Below are 18,104 nucleotides of genomic sequence, written 5' to 3'. Positions count from 1 at the left end.
ACTTTTGGGACACCCTGTACCTACCTATACTGTTTTCCTCGCCGCGCCCTTTATTTATGTATATCGACACTCAGACGGAAAAGCCATGTAGGTATTGATGTAAAGCTCCGAAAGAAATAATGAAATAATAATGGGTAAAGCGGCTGGAAGAGCATAAGATGATTTTGCCGTTTCATGCAATCCCGTTCGTTCACATTATTTCATAAATATCGTTTCCTAATCAGGTAACATCAATCTGCTGACTGCGCATAGCCCTTTCACGGATTGAAATCACCCAGATCGTTCAGTTATAGGCATGAAATATAAAAAGAAGACAATTATGCCGGGATTTCGCATCAAAACTATTGGCTACAATTTGTTTCAATTTTCTAATCCACATGTATTGTAAATGGCAAAAGCGTGAATACGACCAAAGGTCCCCAGACGGCAGACGCTCAAGCTCTGAATGAAGCGTCTGGCCTTTTCATGTATGAAGCCCTTGGAACGAAAATGTGTCGAGTAGCTCAGTGCCGCATATGACCAGACCACGTCGCAGTTGATGTTGCGCCGGGATGAGCTGCTCTGGCACACCTCCAAACTGCCAGTCCTCCATTTAGCTATCGGAGAGCCGACAATCTCCCCCAACTAGCAGTGCCAAGTCGCGCCCGCCGCCCAGCGTCCACTCGGAGTCCTCGCCCGCAGGGCCTGCTACTATCTAGTTTTTATACGCCCGTCTTGGTTTTTATATCCTCATATTTTAAATCTTCCCAGTTTTTTTTTTGTATCAAATTCCAGTTCTAACCGATGGATTTGTATGCTGAGTTTGAGCAGCCCATCAGAGACCGGTAGTGGGGCCCACAAGCGAGTTTTCTCAGGGAGCACCTCCTCCAGTTTCCTCTCCCACCGACACCCCAGCTCCCCACCTCGCCGTGCGGTGTCCGTGAATCCTCGACTCTCCGCCGAGGCCGTCTGCCCGAGGAAGTGCCGACCCGTCGGCCGACCGGTGTGGGGTCGCTCGGGGGCCGTCGCCAGCGGCGCTGCGGCGCGAGGGCACCAGGCGATCGGGGCCGGTCGGAGGCGTCAGTGGAGAGGTGGAACCGGAGCCGGACGGGGCGCAGCGACTGGCAGAGCGCGCGTGGCGTCATTAGCACCATGTCGGCTGCCGTCGTCAAACAGGTGAGCACGCTGCAGCCGGACGACGGCGGCGCTCGGGGCTCACATCGTCCGTCTGTTTCTACGCCTTTGTCCACAGGCTACGCTCTCTATCTATAGAGAAAAGTGTGTGCTTTGTCCAATCATGTCTATATCAATTATCCATGTCGTTGTCTGTTTACCGCGTGGCTTCGAGCGCTCTGGCAGCTTCGAGAGTCGCTTTAGAAATTTTCGAACAGGAAAATCTCGCGGATTTTGATGTCTCGTCTCTCGATCATGAACAAAACCCGTTTACCTGCCTCTTGCGACTTCTGCGAATTGCGAATGCATGCCTGACAGCTACTGAAACCATCTTATATGGCCTACTTATCACTATATCGTAAATTACTGTTACGGTTACTATGTCGTAAATAATCGCCTTTTGCCACATAATGGTACGATTATTGATGAGTTTATGCAATAATTCAAACATGTTTTTAATTCGGGCATTTCTGGTTAAAACGGTTGAAAGTTTTTGACCAAATTAGGGAGAACATGAGATACCTATCCAAATAAAAGTTGTTCTAATGGGGCAACATATCGTAATCATACAGTGAGAGCTTCCGATGACAGAAGTTTCACTTTCGGGAAACCATAGGTATAGGTATTGACTAGAGCTCAGGCCTCAGATATGAATTGTTGAAGCCGTGACATAAAAGGTACCTGCATTTACGCGAGTTACTAGCTGTAAGTAATCCAGACTCCAGAACGCTATCCAAGTTCATTGCTGCCGATCTGCATAGCATCTTCATTCTTCGTGTTCCTCAAATCAAATGATAACGAACTGCGAGTTTTGGATGTTGTGTCTATATTGCCGTGTTAGCTCTGACTTCTGAGTTCTCACCCGTACGAGGTACGGCCTTACCTATGCACATATTTTATGTAGCATTTATTCAAAGAGCCAGAGTTCATACAAGCTACAGCAAAATTAATCGACACCCAATTGAAAGCGAAAGTGAGTACATCTAAATGTGACTGAGATGTATCGTCGGTATACCTATCCTGCGTATACCTATCTCTTTATTTAACGTTTTTATTAAAGGAAAAGGGCCACCTTCGTGAAATATGAAGATATCGTTGTTTTTCATTTTGACATTATTATTTTTCATTTTCTTTTTAAAACTGGTGCCAGAATTGCACAATTCGCTAAAAAGTATTTAAAACTATTTAACATATTGGTACTATGTTGATACTCTCTACGGCACCTACTGTATGATGGCATAGCGATGACGTCACACTCAAGCCAATCAGCGTTCAGAAGACAGACTCGTCGGATTGTGTCAGATAAGCTGATTGGTTAAAGCTGAGCTGGTTGGAGCTGATTGGTAAAAAACCAAAGCCTCGCCGCGGGTGGCTGTATTGTCGGATAAGAACGCATTCCTTGGATAAGGACGCATTCCTGGCGGCTGGCGTATTTTCTTTTAAAATTGCCGATAACTACGAATGTAGGCCGAAATCGGCCGTAAGGAGGTTGACAGCTAGGTTTTCGGACACGGGCTACAAGATGGCTATCTCAGTTTCAATCCCCATGTTAAAGGTGGCCCTTTTCCTTTAAAAACGAGTGAAGTTTAAGAATAATATATCTCATTCAATTTCTCCGTATTTTTTCGACCTCCACGAGCTGCGTGATCATATATGAGATACACGATGCACAAGTTCGATTCATTGCGATTGTCAGCAAGTGACCATTAAATGGTCTAGTGGCACTGTCTGCGTGGTGGGCGTTCCCACAATTTTGTATAAATGAACACGTTTTCCTCGTTCGAACTCAGAAGTAAAAAGTCATACCGGTGGCCAAAAGGCCCTAACTTGAATTATGGGAGTGCTTCTTAGCTTATAATGATACTTAAGGTACTGCTGGAAGTGGAGCTTAAAGGGACCCTCCCACCTTAACATTAGATTTGAGTTGAGATAGCCAAAATGGGGTCCCTGGCTCACAATTACCGGTTTCGGCACTCACAACATCGAGAAATGCCTTAAATCGGAAATATTGAATTTCAAAATTGCAGCATTTTGATTCAGAGGGGCTAATGCTTAGGAATACCCCTCTGAATGTGTGACGTCAGCGCAGATATCTAACGATTTTTAAATGTTTGACTAAAATGTTTTGTAGCACGCGGTGGTATATGCTATTTGCGCGCAACATCTGCCGCAAACGCCGCACTTCTAAAATAAAGTCGCTAGAAACAGCGGAGATCCCAAAAAAAGTAAACAAAAGTAAAAGTCAAATATCTTGAAAACCGGTGAATATTTTTCGGTGAAATTTGGTAGGTAGATATTCGTTTTCGCTCTTTCTGAACCGAGCGACATCACTTTCATGCCAATTCATTAACTTTTTTGAAGGTGGGAGGGTCCCTTTAAGGTGTTAAAGGCTCTCGCATGGCCATTATCGAATGAAAGAGAATTCAGACGAAAAGAGTAGCAAATGTAGTATATGCATTATGTACGCGATCATATACCTTATACACGAATGACGGAGCGGTTGTCCTGTCGTTCGCATGATATTGCCTTTTGCAATAAAGCCCTGTGCAATAAAGTGTCGTCGCAATGAGGCTACACAATGCATTGCACATACAAGGCCATAGGCACTTAGTTAGACCGGTCTGACACGCTAAACCAGTCTGAATCTCCGAATTACAACTTACAAGGGAATATTTAAATCAAAGTAAAAGCGGTTTATCATGGGAAATTCAAATCGCGTGTGATGACTTATGTACAACCGTACTGGGCCACTAAAAATGATCTTGTTTTGGAAACATATTTAAGCTTACATATGTAGACCCATAGGCCCTAGACATTGCATATGCAGAGATGATTAGCTGTGAGTTCAGAGTTTATACAGCGTCTTTGTTGTCTGATAATCACACCAAGTCACCATCCTCTTTAAACATTCCAGCATGGGGCAACTTTTAAGCCCGGATCACATGGGTATCCTCAAGGTATCAGCTCCAGGTCACATGAGTGCCTATCAGGTCACCTACATTCATTCATGTTGACCAAGTTCATGTTGGGAGGGAGGCATCTCCGCTATAGGCGGGACCCTGTTGACCGCCGCGTGTGGCCACGGCACGACCGATTGCCTCACGCTCGTCAGCTGATCACGACTTGTGTGACGTCACCAGCCGTCACGCCCCGTCACTCCGTCACGGCTGGCCGTCACGGTCTCGCGTGACGGCCGCCACTTGCGGTGTGACGCGTTGAGTAACGAGAGGTGTAACGCGAGTGTGACGCCGGGCGCCGTTATGTGACAGAGCCCGGTACCGTGATGCAAACCGCGCCCCGAGATAAGCCGTGAAACTGTAACGCTGGTAATTCCCATTGTGAACAGGTGATGCCGGGAAGATAAACGGGAATCCTTCAAAGCAGACCGGTCTTATTACGTTTATAGCACATCAAAAGCCACATATGGGATCTTCTTATGCACCATGTAAATTATGCATGCATGAGAAAGCACCGAGAGAAAGAGACGTCATTCTAAACTTATATCACATTGAGTTTAGAGTCATAATTTATGAGTGTTCATTACTTAATGTTAAAGTATCTACCAAGTAGGTACCAAGGGCGTCTTTGATGTAACGTAGACAGGCGTATAGATCCGTCATCTAGCAGCGCTTAAGTCACGGTCAGGATGTGACGTATGTAGATTCTCACTGCCTGCGCGAATCTCAGGCACGGTTGGGGTTACGTCAACGTGTCTTTTCCAGACGAGCGAGCCCTCATGGCGTGTGTTCCCACTTGAGTGACATAACCCACCACGGTTCGAAATCGCTGCAATCGCCATGCTGCGCAAAACGAATCGCGGAGCAAATATTGTGCAGTGCTTTACTTTCACTTGTGGCCGTCTGGGAGGGGATTGGGGAGCCACATCATGCCCTCTTCCGCAAATATGTTGAGCGTTGAGATTGCTGCGTGACGTCATCAACAAGAGAGGTGTTGCAGAGATGAAAGGAGAGAAATACCGAACACGAATGCCAGTGTTAACATGGGCTTTAGCAGGGAAACCGTATAGACTTTTTTGTGGTGCATGGGTGAGCAAGCGGATTGATAAATAAGTAGGTTACCTACCGGTTTACAAATGCAAATGCAACATGCAATATCTATATAAACTATATACCTAACTAGACTAGAATCGCAACAAAAGTAAATAAATGGCGAGCATTTATCGATGCTATCTTTGTCACTATTTTTTGTCGCAAGTGTTTTCGTTGATGATCCGGCGTGCACGAGTCGCGACATTACGGTGCCCCAGTGTCGGTCACAGGTCAGAGGTCATCAGATGTCATCACGGGGATTGGGGAGAGGTCAAAGGTGAAACGTCGGCTGGTGAAGTCACACGCCTGTCACGTAGTTCGCCCTCTTTTTTTTTGTTGCAAATGTTTTCTGTGCTCAGTCGAGCAATATATTGTTCGATTAAGTTTACTTCCTGGAGCACGCACTTACTTGTAAGTACATACATAGGTATGTCAGCCATAGGTATACCTAAGTAGTTTGAGAAAAGCTGCTTTTAAATGGCCTCCTTACAATGAAATGCCAAATGCTAACTGTGGAAATAATTATTGAAGATTTCGACTATCTGTAAGAATCTTGGTTTCAACCACAGGGATCATTATCAAAATATGCCAGATAAAACTTTAGTTATACCAGGGCTTCAGTAAGGGCTGAAAGACGCGGAGTGAAAGACGCTTTGGGAGGACAGAAAACATATATTGAGGAAGCTTATCACGGAACAATTGGAGATGAGAGAGGTCATCCCGATATAGCGTAAGTGCCTATGGTACCTATAGGTACCTATACTGTTTGTATGGCATAGATATACGTATACCAACTGGGTTCACTTTCTTACCTATCTACCTCATATAGGTAGGTACAGTCGTGTACAGGTTGATGGTCCTCTACTCTTTATCCACGGGGTTCCTATGGCTCATCATTGGCAGCAGCCGCCTGGTACCGGTAGGCTGTGCCGCATGACCCGAAAGTTATGCGGCACAGTCTACCCACGCCGTTTGACATCGGCTCGGGTCGCCGGGTGGAGCGCTTTGTAGACCAGTTGTTGCGTCAGACCAGCGCGGGGGGGGAGGGGCTCGTCTCAGTGGTTGGCGTGGGCTGGCGAGTGGTGTGGGGCGTGTTGGTGGACCATGGGGGCTGGTTGGGTGTGTGTGGTCACTTCCTGGACCTGCATTGCACTTTTTGCGTCGCTTAACAATTGATTCCTGTTTTTGATAAGCACAATGCATGAAAGACCCAGCGAATATAATTTACTTTACTTGTGCATTGTGCAAAACGTGATTTGGCACGGTATCGAGGCAACCATAGGTCTTGTGCCTATGCATGATATTTAGGATATTTAGATTGATGATATGCATGATACCGTTTATGAAAACGGTAGATTGATACTGTATGTCAATTCGTATGCTAAATGTCGGCACGTATTAAATGAATGAATGAATCAATCAATCAATCAAACTATCAATCGACATGTATAAAACCGTAACCACTAATAGCAATCAAACCATCCTAACTCGGAAAAGCAGCCGGAGCCCTGATGAGGCTCGAACCGGGACTCCACGCTGTAAATTTTGCCTATGATCCATCATCATTCCACCAAGCTAGAGTGACCGGCACCCGAACCAACAAAAACATTTATTGACTTTGCCGCCGACCTCCCGGCCCCTCCGCCCGCCCGGCCAGACTTTGCCCCGGCTATAGCCACCATCCGGTGTAGCTCAGCGTAGGAGTGCTCGACTGTCAAACTGACCGGTAGTGAGGGGCCCGGTTCGAAACGCTTCGGATGCTGGATGTTTATTTCTCGTTGGGAGGCTTTGCGTTTAGTCCACTTTTCAGAAAGATTATTTGGTGACTGACCTGTTTTCTTTCTTTGCTGCAATTCATGAGGAGACCGTATGCACCCTTACCTGTCCCTCCGTACCCCACTTGGGAGATGGGTGGTTGCCCCCCCCCCCATGGGTTTTGTGAATATATCTAAAACGAATTTTTGGAGGGGGATACGATCGGTTCTATGCGACAAGTGACCACAAACGCCCAGCCCCAAGTCCGCTCACTCCTTACCATATCACCCCTCCCCACAACACACTCCAGCCCGCCTCATCCACTGAGCCGAGCCATAACGAGCCTCAGCGCCCCGGGGCGCGACCTGTCAGCGAACCGGCGGGGACGCGGGCCGGCGGTTGCGTGCGCCGCGGGGGCAGGGGCGCGTCCAGGCGTCGGGGACATCGAGGCGGCGCGAGCTGGCGCCGCCACGGCGACACTGGACCAGACCTGATAATTGGACACCTCAACATTCAGTCGTTGAAGCCCAAACTGCCGGATCTGCGAGACGACATTCATAGAGTTTCAAGGATTTGATATATTGTCACTGTTATTATATAACAGTGTTCGCTGACAGGTCGCGCCCCGGGGCGCTGAGGCTCGTTATGGCTCGGCTCAGTGGATGAGGCGGGCTGGAGTGTGTTGTGGGGAGGGGTGATATGGTAAGGAGTGAGCGGACTTGGGGCTGGGCGTTTGTGGTCACTTGTCGCATAGAACCGATCGTATCCCCCTCCAAAAATTCGTTTTAGATATATTCACAAAACCCATGGGGGGGGGGGCAACCACCCATCTCCCAAGTGGGGTGCGGAAGGACAGGTAAGGGTGCATACGGTCTCCTCATGAATTGCAGCAAAGAAAGAAAACAGGTCAGTCACCAAATGATCTTTCTGAAAAGTGGACTAAACGCAAAGCCTCCCAACGAGAAATAAACATCTAGCATCCGAAGCGTTTCGAACCGGGCCCCTCACTACCGGTCAGTCTGACAGTCGAGCACTCCTACGCTGAGCTACACCGGATGGTGGCTATGACCGGGGCAAAGTCCGGCCGGGCGGGCGGCGGGGCCGGGAGGTCGGCGGCAAAGTCAATTAATGTTTTTGTGGGTCCGGTTGCCGGTCACTCTAGCTTGGTGGAATGATAATGGATCATAGGCAAAGTTTACAGCGTGGAGTCCCGGTTCGAGCCTCATCAGGGCTCCGGCTACTTTTCCGAGTTAGGATGGTTTGATTGCTATTAGTGGTTACGGTTTTATACATGTCGAATAATGTCGATTGATAGTTTGATTGATTGATTGATTCATTCATTCATTTAATACGTGCCGACATTTAGCATACGAATTGACATACAGTATCAATCTACCGTTTTCATAAACGCATTGCCTAAATATCATGCATAGGCACAAGACCTATGGTTGCCTCGATACCGTGCCAAATCACGTTTTGCACAATGCACAAGTAAAGTAAATTATATTCAAACAGGAATGCAATTGTTAAGCGACGCAAAAAGAGCAATGCAGGTCCAGGAAGTGACCGCACACACCCGACCAGCCCCCATGGTCCACCAACACGCCCCACACCACTCGCCAGCCCACGCCAACCACTGAGACGAGCCCCTCCCCCCCCGCGCTGGTCTGACGCAACAACTGGTCTACAAAGCGCTCCACCCGGCGACCCGAGCCGATGTCAAACGGCGTGGGTAGACTGTGCCGCATAACTTTCGGGTCATGCGGCACAGCCTACCGGTACCAGGCGGCTGCTGCCAATGCTGAGCCATAGGAACCCCGTGGATAAAGAGTAGAGGACCATCAACCTGTACACGACTGTACCGAACTTTGTGGTGTCAGAATTACGTAACTACTAGAACTGGGCTTAGGAGGAGAGACCGCCGGATTATTCCAGTCCCCTAGGCGTGTTTAAGCTCTTATGAATAGATAATACCATATTAGTGGAAATGAGGAAAATGAGGCCTAAAGATTGCGAGTTAACGTTGGGTATCTACCTATAAAAAAAAATTACAGGCTCATTTAATGAAGCTACCTTTTTTCATAACTTAGGTATGTGCGAGTAAGCATTAGGTACGAGTATGTACATTAGGTAACATTAGGTACGACGTATGTACCAAAATATCAAATAAGAAAAACAGACGCCGGTCAACACTGACATATAGGCGGCGGAACGGGGAGGGCACCGGGGCACCGTGCCCCCCTTTGACTTTGGCTTTTTAACATTAGCCCTATGGGCGTTGAATGGAAAGAATGGGACCAAAAGTCGGCAGTGCCCCCCCCCCCTTAATTGAAGGTGTTCCGCCGCTACTGAACACTGGAGGAGAACATAAACTAAATTCCCTTGAGTAAACCCAAAATGATATTGTTGTCAACGATTAAAAGCTTAAAACAAATCAAAAAACACTATATCTTGATTGTTGATTGGGACGCTTTGACTGAGACTGGGTAGGAACACATAAATATTACACAAATGAGCGATCGCTATTTCAGCCAGACTCAGGTTTTATGCCAGTTGGTATAAAACCTGACTGTTGATTTTGAATTGATTATTCGGGCAAGCTCGACAAGATGCGGTACAATAAAAGAACGAGAGCAAAAATTATTCATTTTATGTCTTACCTATAGTCTATCACATTGATGGTAGCGCCATTGCTCGCAAGTTATCGTCAATTGTCAAACTTATATACTTAGTAAGTTGAGTCAGTAAAGCGTCTTACGCAATCTGACCATGGATCGCAATGATGGACCCAGCTCATCGCTCCGTATACTGAGCTGGGGTAATCAATGCAGTCCGGTGGACCCCACGAGTCAACAGCTTTTTCAAACGGATGTTTGTCCTCCCTACCTGAAAGTGACTGAAAGACGTCCTTGAAATGGACCGATCGAAAGGCAATGGTACCTATTGTACTATGCATGCTTGCATTGTGTGCGCCACACAATGTGCTTTCCGGACACTGAGTATTTGTAAACAGTCCGCAGATCGCCCTGATGCTGCAGTGCAAATCAACGCCCAACTGGGATGGTGTTCGTTGTTCTTGGCTACGTTTCATACGTCAAGCTATTCTAAGATGTCGCCAGTCCCTCTGCGTGAACGGTGAACGTAACTCGCAGATATCTATGTATTCAACGTACCTACAAATATAGCCGTGCTGCTTTTCCAACTATTACATTTGCTAATTATGCATGTCGCGATAAGTACCATATTTCGCATCCCCACTTGCATCTATCCCAGCAAACATGCCCACATGGTTCCCATATGGGGCCCACATGGGCCCCCCACCTCTTCCATATGGGTCCCACATGGGAATGGCAGTGGGTGACACGTGGGACCCATATGGGTCAGCCCACGTAGGCCCCATATGGGACCCACGCGGCGCCCACATGGGACCCATATGGGTAGCCCATCTGTAGCCCATGTCCCACGTGGGCCCATCTGGCCCATGTTCACCCCATATGGGACCCACATGGGATGCCCATCTCCAGCCCATGCATGCGTTTGGCCCATCTGGCCCATTTTTATCCCATATGGGGCCCATATGGGTAGCCCATCTGTAGCCCATGTCCCACGTGGGCCCATCTGGCCCATGTTCACCCCATATGGGACCCATGTGGGCATGTTTGCTGGGATATTAACTTTACACCTCATTTTAATGCATCGTGCACTCATTGAGAATTAGAAACAGTGGCAAAACGGCAATAAATTCGCTGCCATCACCTCGCACCAAGCCGTCATGTTTCGCCGGATCGGGCGGCGGCAGGGGCTCGTAGATCCCCTCCGCACCCGGCGCGGTCGTCCGGTGAGCAGCCTTGGCCCCGACCCAGAGCAGCCGGCCGGCCCCCCACGAGGGTGGCAGCCCCTCCCACCGACTTTCTCCGACTGGTCACCGCCGCCACGCTGACTGGTCCCTCCGACCACACCGCGAATACCCACGGAGATGCCGCGAGGCAGTGCCTCATTGCCGTGAGAGGTTAGCGCGTTGTGGTTGATTTATTGTCCCCATAACCCGGGCTCTTTATAGTAAACGGTGGATTATATTTCGTCAGCTGTGCTGTTGCGCCGCTTCATGTTATGGGAACTAATTGACGGTCAGTCCGAATGTTGTTGTCATTTAAATGGGTAAAGGCTACCTGGTAAAAACATCTAAAACCGACGGCATTTGGTAAGAGTGGGAGCGCTACTCGTAAGTCAATTAGGTATTATATTTTCTTAATAAGTTAACAACTCATCATCACTTATAATGAATGCACAATTCACTTGCAAACGGCGATAATTTTCGCTGTCCGTGTAATAGCTTAATAATCCCAAACCAGTTTGGTAATGCAATGACACTCCACTGCCCATAGAGAAGTGTTTGCCCAGCCGCCATGCTGCAGCCATGAGTCGGCTCCGTTAGTGCCCTGCAGCTCTCCACTTCTCTGACCGGCTGGGAGGGTGCCCCGCTCGGCCTTGAGGCATGGTGAGCTGCCTCCCTCACATGTCCCGGGTTACACAGTTCCCCCGCGCGATACCGTGACCTCTGACCTGGCGGCACGTGACCCGTGACCCTGCGGTTCGACACCACACCATCGAAGACACACGGAAGACAGGTCGAGGTGGGAAGAAGCCCGTTCGTTCCGCTCGAGCTTCCTCATTGCATCGACATGAACTGCTAAGGTTGGTGGGTTCGATACGTGTGAGATTGGTCGCGTCGAGTCGATGATCTTGAACTGATTTAAACGTTCGATAAAGCAATTCTTCAAGAGTCCTATCAGTAATTCATCCACATATTGTTTCATGTCTGGCGAAACCTGTGCAAGCATGCATTGTAGAACGATGTGCCATGTCAGGTCAAGAAGGCGAGAAATTGATTAGCCCGGAAGATATCGGAGATCGCCGATACAGCTCACACCGTCCAACATCATTTCAAGGATAAAACATGCATTAATTGATTACAAGGCCAAATCAACTCTGCCAAACGTCTTGTAACGTCTGTAGCGTGAGCTTCACTGCCACATTTAACCTCGAATATACGGGCGGACGCATAAAGCACGCGTGCGGTGGGTCTGTCTCTGATGCGATTAAAGATTAATAGGTATACATATGTTCGATAGAACGGCCACGACAGCAAGTAACGTGCTTAACCGACTTATTCCTTATAATCATTCGGAACCGACTGCTATAAGAATATTAACGCTGCCCTTCGTGAACAAGATGTAACAATTAAGCTTCATTTACACCAGTCCATTTGTGCGGCATGCAAAGCTTTGAATGTTTCGTAAGTTACTTCAAGGCTATAATGTGCATTGTTTGCGAGTCATTGTACAGCTCAGTGTAAGGTTCAGTGTTAATGGGTGCCGGAAGACGGATGAGGCATGTTTCATGTTGTAAACGAATTGGAGTAGGGGAAGTTGGGGCAATGCCGGAGTTGGGGCAAAGCCGAAATTCGAGATATTTCGAAAACCGTAAAACATGGATGCCACCTGTCAGTGATGCTCTGAAGCTTAAGTAACTACAATTATCGCATGTTTGTTACGAGTCGTCATTCGGAATACTTCGACTGTGAGGGCGCCAAGAGCGTTTTCAAGGTACGTTTCCCTTGTACTACATGCGCCTTTGAAGCTGCATTTTTTACTCATTATGCTACCGTTTGTCTGGCCAATTCGGTCAAGTAATCTTTAGCATGTCTTTGCATAAGTGTGCTGCCTATTTGAAATTTATACAGCACGTTGAAAAGTTATGGGCCTGCAAATGAAAGTATGGCTGGCTGGGGTAATGCCGAAAACGTGCGATTACGCACGTGTTAAAAGCACGCTACGTGGACTTTACTGCTGTAGAATAGCAACGCGTATTTTTAGTCACACAAATTACACTTTCAACCGACACAACGGCCTGTTACCTATAAGGAATGATTTACCTGGCATTTTCTTATTATATCACACAATTATAACTTCCAGTGTGCACCGCGTCCTCAAGCTCTTGAAACGTGTGTCAGCTTTGATGAATTCTGGATAAAGTTTGAGATAAAATGGCAAAACATCAATGTCGGCATTCCCCGTAGATCATTTCTCCCATTTTCGGCTTTCCCCGCAGTCCGGGGCAACGCCGAAAAAGTCACTTCTTTAATATTTTTAGTTTGTGCGCTTAACGGTATGCGAATTCATCAAATGCGCCTGGTATGTTTGAAAGGCAAAAGACTGGCCTCTCGAATGACGCCAACAAGAATAGCGTATGTTGTCTACCTTGCGTGCTACGGGCGTCAGAAAAAAAGTCTTCGGCGTTCCCCCAACTTCCCCTAATGCATGAATTTAACTTCCTTTCTAAACATCAGTCGCTGCAGTCAAGTCGTTACATCATTGATATAAAGCGGAATTTTTAAACGGACTCGGGACTTAATCGCTTCAACCTTAGAATAAGCAGACTTATTTCTAGTTACACCAAACATAGGTCCTACGGTACTGGGAAGCTATAGGCATTCATAATTTTATAGTGTTCTATGAGCCTCCCGGCGCCCACTTTTCGCAGGGCTTTACGCACCACCCCGTTTTGATCGGTTCCAGCCCGGTCAGCACTCCAGTCGCATTAGGTACCGCGCCGCGCCGCCCCGCCCCCGTCCCCCGGTCCCCCTGACTCCGGCCGGCCAGACTGCCTGGCGGGCCGGACCGAGCCGATTGTGAAACTGGGACCGGCGCCCCTATACGCTGACACGCGTGTCGTAATCGGTCGTAATGGCCAGTGGCTCCGGGCTCCATAGGCAGCAGTCCACACACGGGGGCGCTAGAACACGGCACCGGTGCGGTCAGTAGGCTGATGTAATGCGCCGGTCCAATGTGAATGACCCAGTCAGAGGTGGGGCCGGCGCGGAAATTCAGCCTCAGTTCTTATCGTAAAGGTCAATCACGGTGCTGGATCATTGGCGGATCTACATTCTACAAAGAAGTGAGAGGGAGAGACGGGAGTCCGCATTTAAGGCCAGGCAGGGCCTCTGCTTCTTCTTCCCCTTCTTCTTCTTCTTCTTCTTACTATTATTATTATTATAGTAATGGTCATAATAATTATAATAATAATAATAATAAGTTATTAGGATTATTATTATGATTATTATTGTTATTGTCATTAGGTATTGTTATCATTATCTCTTTATTGCTGTTATTTTTGTTCGTACGATATACGGTACGAGATCAGATAAATGATGCAATTCGCTAACGCATCGCAATGCAAGATAATAACATTTCGTCCACTTGAAACGATCAAGCTACATCAACCCGTAAGATCGATCTTTTGATGACTTGACCTTTCCATGCGCACTTCATTATCTACCTCGTGACCCAGCTCATTTCATTGACGCTCGAAACACGTTTGGATCCGACCACGATTTCCATTAGCGGTTAGCCGAGCCACGCGCGTGCGGGCCGGGCGGCTCCGATGTCAAGGTCATGATCCCGGCTGACGCATGGTGCCCCCGGGCAGACTGCGGTGGTCCCGTCAGCTGTCTGGGAGGGGAGGAGAGGGGAGGGGAGGGGCGGCGCCGCGCCCGCTGAGGGGTGCCTGGATTGAGTAAGATAACGGGCTGACGTAATACATAATGCAACAATGAATCGATAACCATTGTCCACGATTTTTTTTTTCAGACTGAACGAAGCCCGTCGTCTGGCTGGAACTTGGAAATTACATTATTTTGATTTTTTAGTGGTATTTTCGATGGGCGAAATTAATGTTATTGTTCTTCCTACATGTTCGTCTTTATGGTTGTTGAACTAGTGAGTACCTAGAATCTACATTATGTTGGATCAAGTACTTTTCGCTATTAAATATAAGACGAGACAACTTCTTACCTTAGCCCAGACATTCTCCTCGGGAAGCGACTTCACGACTCATCACTCCCATCCCGTGTGCTCATAAAACACGGCATCCATGTCCCACTTTTTGTGACCATACCACGCTGACCTTTCCCTGTCGACATGCTGTCACACACATCTGATGTGCTCCCGTTTCGTATCGGGCGCATCGGCACGTCACGGTCATTGTAACGATGGCTGGGCCATACCGTCCGTCTAGGTATTCCACCTGCCACATAGGCCGCCCGACGTGGCTTCAGGTTCGGCCTATCATATTGCGCAGTTGCTCCATCATTCACTGGGCCGACGGAAGACGGCATGACCCGTTCGCCGAACGGCGGGCGCTCCAACACATCGTCGCGTGCGCTCGTGCGAGTGAAATGTGACATAAATGGGTCACCTGGTCCATCACACGGCCACTAATGAGCGGGACAGGTGATCACTCGATAAAAACTTGACAGAGCCTCTGGAAAGGGTGATCACTGGCGGTGTGTGAAAGGGAACCAGTCAGAGCTTCGGACTTCGGTGAAACATAATTGAGTTGTGAGTTCATCGTAGAGGCGTCTAAAAAAGAAAAACGCTCCTTTACCTATGAACCTTGTTCCTGTACCTAATTTCCTCGTTATGGTCTCGTATGAAGCCTGTTCACCTTCATCTCTTGAAGTATAATCACAAGACATCTGAAATGTCAAGAAGATCAAGCATAAGAGTGGTCTTATAATCGGCACACAAGCTGTTACGGACACGAGCCCGATGTCTTGCTCCACTCCTCCATGTAGCGACACCGCCCGGCGTCTTTCTCAGTACCTACTTCTTTATTCTTATCCTCTGTGTCCTTGTCTGTGGCCACTCCCGTCCCGTCTGGCGTCTGTACGGGCGACAGAACCGGAGCACGACCACCCGACACACCTCTCCCGTTATGGATGGCCGCGTCTAGGGACCGGACCGGCGCGTCCGTCTCCAGCTGCGACCTCTGCGACACTTCCGCGGCGCGGAGCCGCGACCTCGCCGGCTCGCCGTGACTCCTGACCTCCGGCGGGGTGTGGTCGGCGGGCCCCTTGACGGTCATCGATGACAAATTGCAATAAAAACGGGCGTCACAACGGAATAGGAAAAGTGGCCGTCGCACTGGAGCTCTGATGGGATAACGTCCGGTCTTATACGGCGGCGGCAAGGCCGCGTCGGATGGAGGCCTCTCTGTGTATGTGCCTGGGGGGAGGGGAGGGTGGCAAGCTCAGTTTACACTGACACAGATACCACAGCGGGGAACTCCGGAGGAAGAAGGCATCTCGGACAGAAGGCCACGCCCAGTGGCACTACCGCACTGGAGCGCGGTTAATCACATGTGATTTACAATGTCCTTAGCCGGAGGAGAGATGCCTTTATGGTATGCTAGGACATTAATCTCAAGGTTTTTGTGAGCGATATGACGTTATCTCGTTACCGGAGGGCCAAATACCTAGATCAAAAGCGTTAAGAATATAATAGACAAAAATTTAGAGTCACCGTTTCGGTACGATCGTTTTACCGTCTCGTAACGTTATAATCACACAATAATCCAGCGCGTCAGCTTAGGCAGCGAACCTTCTCCTGAGCTCATCCCGTTGCCGAAATCCATCAATCATGCAATCGTGACCGATTAACTAGCAAGTATTAGCAAGATTAACTAGCTGATAAATCACCGCAAATAACCGCTGAGAGTGGGCAATAACCGCTGCTGCTGTCTGTCCTGTCATAATTGTACACAGACTTTTCATAGAGAAGTCTGTGAGTGATCCTATGAATTTTCAATCCAATCGGTTAACTCAGTTATGGACAACGTCTTTGATGTGCCCACAATCCACATGTTCATCTGCAGGGGCATGTAGGTATAGCCGGTACGTGAGGTACGTCCCATCTGACAGTTTGTAGTCGGATTAAGTTAGGTAGTTTCTATCGGACAACTGGCTGCTGCACTCAGGTGACATACTTTTCTTTCTGTCCGACAGCTGGCTGCGGCCCTCATCTGACACTATCCCATCTCTGTTCGACAGCTGGCTGCGGCCCTCATCTGACACGATCCCATCTCTGTCCGACAGCTGGCTGCGGCCCTCATCTGTGCGCAGACGTTCGTCATCCTGGGCGGCGCCGTCGGCTCCGGCAGCGTCCTGTTCGCCCAGGAGACGTCAGCCCTGGCGCACGATGAGCCCCCCGCCGCCGGCAGCAACGCCAGCAGGCTCTCCGTCACACAGATCACCTGGATCGTCTCCTCCTTCACCTTTGGCAACATCCCGGGCACGCTGGCATCCATCTGGCTCTCCCCGCGCGTGGGCGCTCCTCGACTTCTTCTGGCCGCGCTGCCGCTGGCCCTCACAGGCGCTGCCATGGTCGGACTGGGACCGACGTTCGCCTGGACGCTGGCCGGCCGCCTGCTCGTCGGACTCTATTTTGGCGTGGTGGAGGGCCCGGCGCGTGCCTATGTCGGAGAGGTGACTGGCCGGGAGGTGCGCGGACTGATCGGTAACATCCTCAACACGGTGACACCTGTCTGTATCGTGGTGGTGCTGGGACTGGGATCACGGCTCCCCTGGCGCACCATCGAGTTTGCGCTGGAGACTACTGCAGCCGTGGTACAGGCGTGCGGTCTACTGTTCCTGCCCCGCTCGCCCAAGTGGCTGCTGGCGCACGGCCATTCACGAGAGGAAGCTGAGGAGTCGCTCCGCTTCTTCCACGGACCAGAGTTCGACATCAAGCAGGGCGTGCGCGACATCGAGGGCTCGCTGGCGCACGCGCACCAGCCGTCCTCCGGGGTTCTGCGCGGCCTGGGGCTGGTGTTCGGTCGCTGGGAGAACCTGCACCCGACGCTGCTGCTGCTGGTGCAGTTCTTCTGTATGGTGTTCTCGGGCGGCCTGGGCGTGGCGCAGTTCGCGCCGACCGTGTTCCAGCTGACCGGCCAGGACGTGAACCCGTTCTACAGCTCCGTGTACGTGACGGCCGCCATGTCGCTGGCGTTCCTGCTGTCCGGGCCGCTGCTGGAGCGCTGCAGCCGCGTCCTGCTGCTCCAGGTGAGACCGGAGACTCACGGGTGTCAAGACTCATCCAGATTATATTGAGCTTTCGGCTCAATTATAACGTGTCTCATCTTAATTTGTGCACGTTATTACACCGCCCATCTGACCGCGTTTTAATGTGCCCACTTTATGAATGATGCAAAAACCGGAGAAATAATTATTTCTCCGGTTTTTATGGCCTAAATATAATTGGGCCGTTAGCCTTTCAAGAATCGAACCTAGCAACAGCTCTGGGAAAAGTT

General features: G+C 49.2%; 1 protein-coding gene across 1 annotated transcript; it reads left to right on the top strand.

Moving 5' to 3' along the window:
• Positions 1–1,049: 1,049 nt before the first annotated feature.
• LOC122370304 (solute carrier family 2, facilitated glucose transporter member 2-like) lies at positions 1,050–17,856 on the top strand (the record flags this gene model as incomplete). The annotated part of the gene is made up of 2 exons (XM_043345775.1): positions 1,050–1,155; positions 16,891–17,856. Coding segments are annotated over exons 1-2 (990 nt in total), but the record flags the coding sequence as incomplete, so codon positions are not given.
• Positions 17,857–18,104: the final 248 nt, after the last annotated feature.

The sequence above is a fragment of the Amphibalanus amphitrite genome, unplaced genomic scaffold (assembly GCF_019059575.1).
Source record: "Amphibalanus amphitrite isolate SeventyFive unplaced genomic scaffold, NRLGWU_Aamphi_draft 001121F_arrow, whole genome shotgun sequence".
In the NCBI taxonomy this organism is placed as follows: Eukaryota; Metazoa; Arthropoda; class Thecostraca; order Balanomorpha; family Balanidae; genus Amphibalanus; species Amphibalanus amphitrite.
Note: the sequence above shows the minus strand (reverse complement) of the source record. Positions and strands in the feature narration are given on the sequence as shown.